The sequence below is a fragment of the Pan paniscus genome, chromosome 5 (assembly GCF_029289425.2).
Source record: "Pan paniscus chromosome 5, NHGRI_mPanPan1-v2.0_pri, whole genome shotgun sequence".
NCBI lineage: Eukaryota > Metazoa > Chordata > Mammalia > Primates > Hominidae > Pan > Pan paniscus.
Window position 1 is genome coordinate 101,840,242 of NC_073254.2, and position 12,431 is coordinate 101,852,672.

Below are 12,431 nucleotides of genomic sequence, written 5' to 3' on the forward strand. Positions count from 1 at the left end.
CCCTACAGCCTACTAGAGCCATGAGTCTCTACTGATATCGGAAAACAGTTCTGACTTCTGGTCACTTAACACTGCTAAACTGATACCCAGACAAAAAAATTGTTGGCATCTATTAGCTAGATGCTTTTGGAGCTAACTGAGCCAGTCAGAGATGGGCTGACTGACAGCTGGATGTTTTCATTTATTGTGCTTCAATCAGAAAGTGGCTGAAGGCTACTCTTCTCTATGTACCGCTCTGCCTTTTCTAAAGGACGTGGGTTGGGATTCAAAGGACATGGTCTTTAGTCAATACAGACATTGTAGACAGCAAACACAAATCAATAGAAAAAAATAACTTTTTTATTTACAAAAAAATCCAAATATTGGATGCTGTAAACAAAATTCACAATCTGTTCCCTCTAGCACTGATTCAAACATGTCAGTTTTTTAGTCCATTTTCCATCAACTCCTTTTCTGCCTGTGACGCAGCCTATAGTCAAAATATTCCAAAAGAGTGACCCAAGGTGCAGCTTGCTGCAACAGAACACCTCAAAGCAGGCATGATTGTAGAGAGGTTGGAGGGAGAGACAGCCAGCAGGCAGAGCCTCCTCCGTTCTGCAAGGCTTTGCAGCAAGTCTCGTTAACTTGACATCTTCCAACTTTGTACTTTACCATTTGCTTTGTTAGAAAGCCATTATTTTAACAAAATATAACATAGAGATTCTTTCTTAGCACTGAAAATGCTATGCTAAAAGAAATTTTAAAGAAATATTATATTCAAATAGATGCTATATATGAAATTACTTTTTTTGGCTTTTTGGTTTCATCTAACACACTTCATCTTCAACAACAACAAAAAAGCTTATTTTTGAACTGACAGCTTTCAACATAATACATTTCATTTACAAAATAGTTCACAATATTTATTTAACAAGCATTGCATTGAAAACAACTTTATGCACAGTGAAGCAACCAACAATAAGCAAACAGAAAGGGGTGGTAAAAAAGTACGTTCACTTTTCATTTCCTTCCTTGGTTTGGATTACACATATTCTTCCATCCTTGCATTTTTGGAGCTACATTATTAGTCCATCCAATATCAAAGTGAGCAGATACTTGATCCCATTTCTGGAAGGGAAATGTCCATCTTGGTGTAGGAGTTCTTGAGGCAGCTGGATTTACTGCAAATTAAGTAAACCTTTAAAAACGGCATTGTCACAGGCTATGTGTTCTCTGACATGCCAGGCTGGACAGGTGAGAAGAGCCTCCAAAAGACAAAACTTCTTCCTGGTTTAAAGAAACAGCACACTAGGCCAGATAAACACAAAAGGAAACAAATCACAGGCGCTAATAGGGAGTCGGGAGCTGTTCTTTCCTCTGACCTATACACATGGCTCTCTCTCACCAGACATTCAAATTTTTAGGCCGCACATCCACAAAGAGAGACATATATTTCACTGTGTGTTCAACTACATATGCACAAGACTATAGTACACACAAAATAGAAATAAATTATATAAGTCTTAAAGTAAATGCTGGAAGTTGTCTTGAGTACAGCCTGTTCTATATGAATGGGTGCCAGGTGCTGGCACTTCCAACTAAGCTACCAACCCTGAAGTAAGCAAGAAAAGAATATAAATATTTAAGAAAATAAATCAAAGTGTATTTCAAATAAGGCTCTTCCAAACAAAAATCTGTGTTATAAATTAACAGCAGGTTATTGTTATGGCAGAGTCAGAGACCTCCAGACTCTTTAAAATAGTAGACGACTCATTTGTCAAGAGTTAGGGTAAGAAAGCAGATCACCAGCTGCTCCTGTGTTCACAAGTGCTCCCCTAGTTTTCTTTCAGAAAACTTTGAAACAACTAAGCAGGAGGAGTTCTGGTTTCTGATAGGTGAGTGCCAGGCTTAATCTGCAAACTGAACAATGTTTCCTGGGAAGTTGCAATTAATTTTTCAAACCCAGGGCTTAAGTGAGGGAGACTGAGCCAAGATGGTAGTAGGAGGAGTTCCTTAGAAAACTGAGTGGCAGTGCAGGGGCTGTTGCAGCTCTGACAGAATTCACAGGGAAGCTGCTACAGCAAACCCATCAGGTTCCCATTAAGGCTTCAAAGAAAGATGCACAAAAGGTAGTCCAGACGGATTAACCTGGATTAACCTAGCACTAAGCATCTGAGGATCCCTAGATAAACAAACAAACAAATTATACTGCCAACAGGAGGATATTTTTTTCTCCCGTGGTCTCTCTTTAACTGATGATGAAAATCTTCTAATTGAGTCTTCGAGGAATTATCATAGCAAGCAGTCATCCACTAAGGTTGTGGAGATTATGTGGTTGTTTCACAACACAAAGGGAAGGTTCTTATGTGTTAGTTTTGTTTTGTTTTTAACAAATGCATTTTCAGAGACCAGTATCTAGAGGAACTACTGGCTAGGAGAAAGGGTGGTTTTAGGATTAGCTGTTATTGAACTGAAATAGTAATGCCAGTTCATTTCACAAAGGTATAACTGGTATTTTTGTAAGAAAGAAAATAAAGTTGGATTTGATTTAATGGAAAGCGATTTAAAGTACAGTACTAAATATTTAAATGCAGTGTGACAACCAGATCAAAGATGTTTCATATTGACATGATTTATAAAATGTTATATATAATATATATCTCATATATAAATTTTAAGCAATTGTGCAAATATTCTGTAAAAAGGGTCATTTCACATTACTAAATTCTAGTGGTCCAGAAATGCAGAATGCATTCATTAAAATTCATTTAAACATTAGCAAGTAGTGTTTAGATCACCAGAAATCCTTTTTAGCAGTCAGGGATTTAAGTAGCCTATTACTGATCCATGATCCACTAGATTAAACATCATAGAGGAATGCAATTATATTTTTTTAATAAATGGGTTCAAACTGTCAAAATGGCAGTTCAATATAAAAAAGAGTGCTCTGCCAAACAAATATTCTCCCATTTGTGGAATTCTATGGCTCACCAAAGAAAAAAAAAAAAGAAAAAAAAATCCCACTAAAACAGTATAATTTCTGCTCTTCCTATGAAATATATTACTTGGTTCCCTCCTTCATTTAATTTTTTTAGATGTGGATTTAATTCATCATTGCAATATGCCCACGTCTCATGTTATCCTGTTGAAAACATAAAAACACACAGTATTTAAACATTTCCTATTTGAGACATTATTCTAGATCATAGTCAATCTACTGTGTATATATACATATAAAATGTATATATAAAATGTATATATACACACACACATAATTTATACACACATACACATGTACCTATGATAATATCAGATCAACAAATGTTAACTTTATACAAGTATTTGCAAGAAAAAATAGGGCATTTTCTCCACCATTCACAAGCTTATGTTATTTTCTTCTTGAGGCAGTCCCTGATAAAATAAAATAATCATTAAACCATAAAATAATTTTGCCACTTCAAATTTTCAGAAGGCAACAGGCACTTTGATGTATATTGGTGTGTAACAAATATAATCTCTCTTCATATATTCTACTATATCTCTTCTAATTGGGTATTTTTATCTGTTAAATCTTTGGTCCTTGAGCACACTTTCTTTGTTACAGCTGTTTTTGCTTGCATTTTTACATTTTAAAAATGTGATCTATGCACGCAGCTGGAATTAATGGATTGTGTCATCATAAGTTCTGCTGATTGTTATGAGAACTGCACCAACCTACTACTGTTCATTTGGAGCAAGCCGTTTGTTAGCAAAACAAGATCATTCCACAGAAAGCACTTGCTACAAGCCTCAGACAGTAATCCCAACATTGGAGTTCCCCTTTTTCCTGTATTGTTACTATTAATATCTGAACTCCTAAACTGATTCACAAGTTGGAGTGAGACCTTTTTTCCTCTGTATTTTCCCTTTTATGAATTCCATCTTAAAAGAAACTTTCCACTTTTTTTTTCCTATGGCAAAGCTATGGGAGCAGATACAGCAAACCCATATTGTCGTCACACATTTCTTCTCTTGTTATATCAGGAGAACCTGGTTGCTTCTAATGACAGGTCTCTCTTTTTTTGCAGGATAGAATCCAATTGGGTAGGAGAATAAGAGAAGGGAAAAGGATCCTTTCGAGATCATGCTCCCACATCTATTAAAAGATACATAAGCTTTGCCAAACTTAAAACCAGGAGCATATCATCATTGCACAAAACACATCCCTAATAAGGGCTGGATCACTCTTTTTTTTTTTCTTTTTTTTTTTTTTTCTCTCCTGTCTTGTCTGAAATGGCTTCCCCACAGGACATTTTTAAATGATTCTTAATTGCAGGGTAGCCAAGTGGAGTAGGTCTGTTGCTGGCACGTGAATACTGGCTGAACCTGTGCAATGTAGTAATTGCTAAAGTTGGCATCTGCTACATAGGGGGCTGGCTGGTAATAGCAAGTGACATTAGCCACATTAGGAATGACATTTTGGTCAGCTAACACCCGGATAGCCAGCATGGTGATAAGGTTTAAAGTCTGTCTTCTTTCATGTCCCATCAGGCACACTGTGCTCTCATTTACCACTCCATGAAGCGTCATGAGATACTCATACTTGCGGTCTTCCAATCCCACAAAGTGGTTCTGCAAATAGGACTCCAGTTTTCTCTGCTGCTCTCCAATGTCTGAGAAGTCGATGAAAAACCTGGAACACATATACCTTTGAAGGGTCTTGATTTCATCAGAGGCAGGCCTAAAGCCCCTCACCAAGAGGTTGCAGTACTTAAGCAGGCCTCCCCCTCGGATTTCCTCTGGGTTCCTGGTGGCAATGATCTTGTTACAAAGGTGATCAAAGGCTTCCTGGAAATCGCCATAGACGCTCTCCCCGATTATTGTGGGGTGAAATGTCTCAGTCATTGGGTTCTCTGAACATTCATAAAAGAGCAGAAGAGAGTCTAATTTGATTTGAAAAGAATCTACACTGAATTCAAACTGCCTCCGGAGGGAATCCACAAATTTCAGTTCCACATTTTTGCCACTGTTGTTTGACAGGGATATAAGACTCCATCGGTCAGAGTCATTGCACACTTTAACCATTTTCTGCACATAAGCTTCCTACAATTTAAAAGATAAAACAAAATGAGCAAACCTAGGAAAAATAAATAAATAAATAAATAAATACATCCTCTTCACAGCTGAGAATTATTTTGCTCTTTCCCTTTTGTTTTGTCAAGTTTCAGCCAAACACTACCTACAGGCTTAAACGGTCTTCTGAAAATAGAAAAAAAAATACTTTTAACGAGTAGTTTTACTGTCTGGGAAAGGGACTAGAGGTAATAGTTTGAGGCTTTTGGCAGACGTAGCACAGTAGTAAGAGGTTTTGTTGTCATGTCTGACTTTTTAAGTGTTACTTTTTGAAAATGGTCTAATAGGCACAATATTCACACAGTATCCAAACAACATTCAAAAGACTCGGAAGGGCATTCAGCGGTAGGTTAGTCAGCCTCTCGCCCTTGTTCCAAGCCACCCAATTCCTCTCCGCCTGCGGCAATCAATGTTATCAGTATCTTGTGTGTCCCTCCAGGGGCACCCTGCAGTTACAATCAAATATAAACTAAATTATGACATTCCAGGAGCCTGCCTCCTCAGACAATTTTAACTAATCATATAAAACCCGTCTTGAACTGAAGTGGAGGGTGGGGAGGGGGTGCCACTATACCCTTAACATATGAACCAGCACGAAGAACCACCAGATAGACCTTTAACACGTAGTCAGCTGAATGCCGCTGTGAAATCTATTCACCTTTTCCAGTACAATAAAAAACTCATTGACTCACTTCTGCTTCAGGCTGTTATTTTCCCAAAGGCTAGACTCAAATATAATGACTCAAAAAATTATTTACATCATTTCATTCTGCCAAGTATCAGAATCTACTCTGGACAAGACTCCAACAGGGAAAGCCAAGAGTTAAAACATAAGGAGAAAGAAGAGAAGAGAGGGCAGAGGAGGACCTGGGAGAAGAGTTGTAGCGCCAAAGCATCAAGTAAACTGAAACACTCAACACCGTCCACGCACGTCAGTTTACTGGTTTAAAAAATCAAAAATCAAAGAAATAACGCGCGCCCAAACTCGTGATGGCCACAGATTCATGGCATTTAACCGATGCCCCTCTGCCCGCTCCCCGTCGCACCCGGCCCAGCCTGGGTCAGGACCCAAGTGTATCTCGGGTGGTGTTACCTTGAGCGTGAGTGGTGTGATCTTCTCTTTGTTCACCCCCTCGGGTAAGAAGTCCAACAGGCAGTCCAGCACGACGTCCTTCACAGTCTGAAACTCCCCTTCCCCGCGCAGGTCGGCGCAGAAGATGAGGTCCAGGTCCTTGTAGCCCAGGCCGCTGTCCTGGTGCAGGACATGGCTGGCTGCCGAGCCGTTGAGGCGCACGTCGCGGACGCCGATGCGCTTCTCGGCCAGGCGCCGCCGCACCACCTTCACGATCAGGCTCGGCTGCAGCTCGAGCGTGGGGAAGTTGCCGCGCCCGTGAATCGGAATGGTCTCGCTCAGGATGCCGTCCAGCCGCTGCACTTGCTCCCAGTTCAGCACATTGCAGTGCGCCGTGGGGCTTTCGCAATAGTCCAAGCAATGCCCACCGAAGCTGCCGCCGCCGCCGAAGTCGCCGCCGCCGAAGTCGCCGCCGCCGAAGTCGCCGCCGCCGAAGTCGCCGCCGCCGAAGTCGCCGCCGCCGAAGTCGCCGCCTAGGGGGATGTAGGGGCTGCAGGCCAGCTCGTCCTCAGACATGGCGAAGTACCCTTCGCCCTCCGCCATGTAGTGCCCGCCGAGCGCCACTTGGCCCTGGTCAGTCCTAAAAAGAAAGGGAAAGGAGCGCGGTGAGGACGCGCGGCGGCGGAGGGCAGAGGCCCGCCAGGAAAAGAGCGCCCCCTCCCCCGATAGTTCCCTGACCCCGGGCCTCCTCGGAGACTCCCTCCCCCGGCCCTTACAGTCCCCAGCCGCGCACCGCGCCCCGCAGAGCAGCCCCGCACCAAAAGTATCTCTGATGCATCTGGAAAGCGCAAGCGAGAGTCCCGTCTGTGTCACCTGGAGGCGGCCGCCCCTTCTAGGAGCGCAGCGAGCGAGAGAAACCGAGAGGCGGCAACACTTCCAGGAGCTGCGAGCGCGCTCCGACAGCAAATAGCGACTTCGTCTTTCCCAGACCCCTGCCGCCTGCGCTCACCACTCCCTCCCCGCGACCCCTCCCGCGCCGCTGCCACCCCAGCTGCGGTGGTCCCCAACTGGCGGCTCTTGCTGCCACACACGCTCGTGTCTCTGTAGCTTTAGCAGTTGTGCGGGGAAAATGTCTTCAGTACTTTTTTTATACCGGGCTTCTCTGCGCTTCCGGGGCCCAGAGCGGCACGTTCGCCACACCCTCCTCATCTGCATAGGGCGCCGCCCCCTCTGCCCTCCCCCGCCCGCAGGGCACGCAGCTGACTAGCCCAGCAGTTAGTGCGGGACGACTGCCGGTGAGCGTGAGGTCCTGGGCTGTATGTGCGGATACTGTGTGCGCCCGTAGATGCGTGTATTTATACATACATTTAATTTATGTACGCCCCCTCCCACAAATCTCTTTTCATTTTCCCCAGGAGGAGACACGTTAAATGCCCCAGGAATCATAAGTGGTCATCAAAACCAGATCACGACTAAAATCCTGCAACTGCAGAAACTTCCCAAAATTCTCGCGGACTCAGCCCGTCTTTAGATCATCGCGGTTGGGCTCCGGAGGGTCCTCACGACCGCTCTTTTAAACCTCGGTGTCTAGCTAGACCATTTACTCCATTGATAAACCCGATCCAAGTGTGGACTCATGAGTCCACTCTTGCACGCAAATCAGTCACGGCGCGTGAGTGGGAAGGGCTTGTTGATAACTGGGTTTCGATTCTCGAAACCTCGGGAAGCGCGCCGGGGAGCTCTGGGCGAGCCCGAGAAGGCGCGGGGGCGGCACCACGGGCCTCGGGCGTGCGCGGCTCCTGCGCACGAGTGGCTCCAAGGGGCCAGTACTTCGCGGGGGTCAGGGCGCGTCACGGAGCAGACGCGGGCGAGCAGCCAATGGCCGAGGACTGGGCGGGCCCAGTGGGCGCAGAGAGCGCGCCCGGGGAGTGCGTGCTGCCCCGCAGTCCAGGGAAAGGGCCGCTAGGTGTCCGGTGCCTTTGCTGCGAGTTCTCTGACAAAATTGGAGGCGGCGAAGCGCGTTCCTCGCGGCCCCCTAAAGTTTGGCCATTTTAAGTGCATCATAGTGTCAGTGGAATACGATTTGGTTTTCCACGAGACGTAAAAGTAGGAGTTTCAAGAATAAAATGAATTCTCTCCTCCAGCTTCCGTGACTTCGGCAGAGCTAATTCTACCCACGCTCACTCGCGCCACCTCCACTCTTTGCTAGAAAGCTGTGGCCGTCTCTTCGGCAGCTCGCTGCCTCCATCAACTAACCCGGAGCAGCTTTCCCAGCGCCTAGACGCTGCCGGGGGCTGAGGTGGGGCAGAGAATGCCAGGGTCACAGAATACTCCCCAAACCCTGCTCAGCCCTGCCCGCCCAGACTGGGAGGAAAAACAGCCCGCACCTCCTAACTGGGGGAGCCCCGGCCTAGTCACTCAAGCTGCGCGGCTCGGGGGTGAGGGGTAGGGTGCGGGGGTGTCACCCGTGGAGCATCCAGCTGCGTGACAACGCCGCCCCCTGCCGGTGCCCTGCCGAGCTGCGTCCCAAAATGGAGAAATCCGACTGGCTCTGTGGCAGAGGCCATCCCCTCAGCGCTGCGCCTAAGCACTGAGGTGCGCCTGGGGACTCTAGGACAACTACCCTGTCCGCATAGGGCCATCGCTTCCTTCAGAGCACACCCATGTGTTCCTCTGACCAGCCATCGGCGCATGAATCTATCTTAACCAGGCATTTTATACATATATATACATATGCATATTCTTGTGTGAGCATGTGTATGGAGAGAGCATTTAGTGGCCTGTTACGTGCCAGGCAACAGGCTAAGTGCTGAAGATTTAAGAATGACTACATTTCACGTAATCTAGAGGGCATAGCACCTTCGTGCATAATTATGGTTCAGTTGCATATGTATTATGAGAGAAGTATATTCTGACGCAATCGCGTGGCGGGCTAACGACATAGGAAACGGAGAGACACCCGAGAAGGTGTCATTTGGACTGGATCTTGAAAGAATAGATGTTCCTTCAGTAGTCGGGGAAAGAGGAGAAGAGCGTTATCTACAAAGGGAAGCGTATGGAGTTGGAGAATGTTTGAGAAAGGATATGTACATTCCCGTGATTAATAAATGAGATTGGTAGTGCCTTGAGATAAGGTTTATGAGTACCAGGAACTTATTGAACACGTCTGGGCTATAACCTGTTTAGCTCCTTAACATAATACCTAATTTAATCTTCAAGAAGAAGGTATTTCCATCTCCTAGGGATCTAGAAACAGAGAAATCCAAGAAGTTAAGAAACATTCCCAAGTTCCACAACTAATAAGTTGTGGGGTCAGGCCTTTAACCCAACCCATTTGGCTGTGAATGCTGTTTAGTGGTCATTACGGGGTAATGAGTGGTCTGTAGCTTATCAGTACCTTCTTATTGGAAAACAAGACAAGCACAAATAGCAACGATTTAAGGAAGAAGGAACGATGGGGAGGGGAGGGGAGGGGGAAAAGAAGAAAAGGAAATGGAGGAAGGGAGGGGAAGGGAAGGGAAAAAGAAAAGAAAAGGGGGGGAAGAGAAGAGTAAAGAAGAGAAGAGAAGAGTAAAGAAGAAAAGAGAAAAGAAAAAGAAAAGAAAAAAGACCTGTTAAAAATGTTTCTTTCAAAGGCCGGTATGAATTCTGCCCCTTCTTAAAACAAAGCCAAAGTAATAGATGGTATATTAGACACGCTGTACTTTAAAAACCAAGGGTGTGTGCATGTGTGTGTATTTAGCTCTACTACAATTATTTTGTACTTTATTTTTACCCTTGCTCCAAAAACTGAAAATAAAGAAGACTCTTAGAGCTGATGGACACCTGCCTATGCATACCCAGGATTTCGTTCTGTAGCACTAAAGGAATCTGCATTTTGGCAAGCTGTCATGGTGATCCTGACACAAGGGCCCAGCCACACTTTGCGCTGCACTGAGAACAGCCACCATAGTCCAGTTCTCTAAGTGGGGACCCTCCCCCAAGCAAAGGCTGATCCCATGGCCATTCCCAGAAATGGAGGGCACAACTGAGAGGTGGAAGCACAGCATGAAGCTGGACTTGCAGGGCCTGCTTATGTGCTATATGCTGTGCTGGGGAGAAGATAATCCCAGCAGCAGTGTGCCAAAACCGCCTCTCCCCCAAGCATCCAATGCTTTGTGGCTGACACTTCCTTAAACCTTTAACAAAACATTCCCCCTTTCCCAACCATAATCCAGACCCTACTGCCTCCTGCATTGGGACATCTGGGATATCTTACTTTTGGCAATGCCTTTGTGGGCAATTTAATCTTTGACTGGATTAATATGTGCCTGATACATAGTGACCAATCATTACATACTGTTGAATGAAAGCATATGTTGTTCACTGTCCCACTTTTTCCTGTCTTCAAACTGAAATAATATTTACATTCTAGGAAAAAATATCCATCCTTAAATAAAATTGCATATTCTGCTATTGAAACCATAATTTTTTTCTAGATAACCAAAATAATTATGAAATGAGAACGCCTATACTTTCCAAATACATTCACAACTAAGATATTTCTCAACACAGTTACTCTTAGATTAAATTTAGATGCAAAGTTGCTAAATTTTTCCCCCAGGCTTTAGCTTCTGAACCTATTTGATAAATTATTTACTTTCTCCCACTTAAAAGGAAAAAAAAAAAACACCTGTGGCAATATGAAGCTCTTAGTTGATAAAGTTAAGACCACCACAAAACTGAAATACGGACAGCCTAAATTTAAACTGCTTTCTAAGTGAGCAGAAAAAAAGTCCTTATCCTGAAAGTTTTAAAGGAAAGCTTTGCATAGAATTTTGAGAAAGAAACACTTATAATTAGTTCATCTTATTTTTAAAGTTACAGTAACAATCAATCTGGACTTAGCAAAATAAGATGTTCAGCTTCGGCCTTAATGATAGTTATTATTATTGAGTTTGTTATTATATCCCAGAAACTCTGCTAAATATTTTATATACATTATTTTTTCTAAACTTTCTCTAAAAACCAGAGCTGTACACATTATATCTCCATAGGAAAGATAGGGCATAAGAAGGTTAAGTAACTTAGAGAAATCACAGAGCCTTGGTTCAGACCCATGCACGTCAGTTCCTTACATTCTGTGAGTTGGCTTGTCCCCAGTCTTGTCATATTCCTCCTAGACTTAAACTTGAGCTGGAACTGCACTCTGATTCTTCTTTCTTTCCAAGTTCTGGACATTCAGGTTGGGCATAACTTTGGAGACCAAGTGATTTTATCCTGAAACAACTGCTGAGGGCCAGAATGCACAATGACCTGACAAAGCAGATGGCAACTTCTTCCCCAGCAGCCACGAATGACCTCTGTGGCAGCAGAGAGCTAGCAAGCTAGCACCTTATGGAGAATTTGCAAGAAACACCAGACACACTGAAACACAATGGGGTGTTTGAAGACTGCCCCATGTTCAATTAGTGGTACTTTCCCCTTCTTGCCCTGCTTCCTACCTTCTCAAAAATGGTTTCAGAAGATGGGAAGCCACCAAATATGAAATTATTCATTCAAGTTCATACCCAGAAGGAGAGACAGAAGAAAAAAGCACCCACCCACCCCCACCCCGCCGCCACACACAAAACCTGCCATTAAGCCTGCTACTTCCCTCTCTCATAGCATTCTAGCCAGTCTCCCCCCACATTCCTGTCCTGCTTTTCGTCTTTCCACACCAGCCCTCTCCACTGTCTCTCTTGATTTTCCACCTTCTACCACTTCTGCTCTTGGAACCTTTCCACAAAAAGTGGCATGTACTTCTAGAAGCACCCTGCAATGCAGGCAGAGCAGTGGTAGTGTGAGGAATTTGAGTACTCCCCCACCCCTGTCTGTCCCCCACCTATTTGCTGCCTTTGTGGTGCAAATCCTAGTAATTCCAGAGACCACTGGGGTATTGCATGCTTTTCCAAGCATGCACACACATATGCCTTCTTTGCAGAGTAAACTGAACATCTCTCTGCTGTCCAGTTAGTGTTTGTAGAAAAGCAACTGATCAAAGTGCTTCATGTAAAAATTAAAACTCACTTGGGAAAATAAATTACCTGTTTTCACAGGGAAATGGTGCTTGTGAAATGACGTTTCCTATGTTTCTTCAGAAAATAAAAAAATGTTTATTCATTATTCAGGGCCTGTGGAAGATCGGCAACATCCTATGTCATACAGGTTAGTTTGGGAAAAACCATCCAATGTATTACTTGTATATTCTTTGTAATCAACAGATTAGCTTTTATAGTTTTAAACTTTT

The 12,431-nt window shown here is 44.1% G+C and overlaps 1 protein-coding gene across 4 annotated transcripts; it reads right to left on the reverse strand.

The window, feature by feature from the left end:
* Window positions 1-317: 317 nt before the first annotated feature.
* Window positions 318-7,488, reverse strand: TENT5A (terminal nucleotidyltransferase 5A). Of its 4 annotated transcripts, none has more exons than XM_063605392.1 (3): window positions 7,173-7,488; window positions 6,185-6,803; window positions 318-5,061 (listed from the first exon to the last, which is right to left on the reverse strand). In XM_063605392.1, exons 1-3 carry the CDS (start codon window positions 7,376-7,378, stop codon window positions 4,285-4,287), a joined length of 1,602 nt encoding a protein of 533 aa, XP_063461462.1. In that variant the 5' UTR covers window positions 7,379-7,488; the 3' UTR covers window positions 318-4,284. The 4 variants fall into 4 exon arrangements, with proteins under 4 accessions (XP_063461462.1, XP_003816418.1, XP_003816420.1 ...); XM_003816370.5 differs by having other exon boundaries at window positions 6,982-7,392; XM_003816372.5 differs by having other exon boundaries at window positions 7,037-7,243.
* Window positions 7,489-12,431: the final 4,943 nt, after the last annotated feature.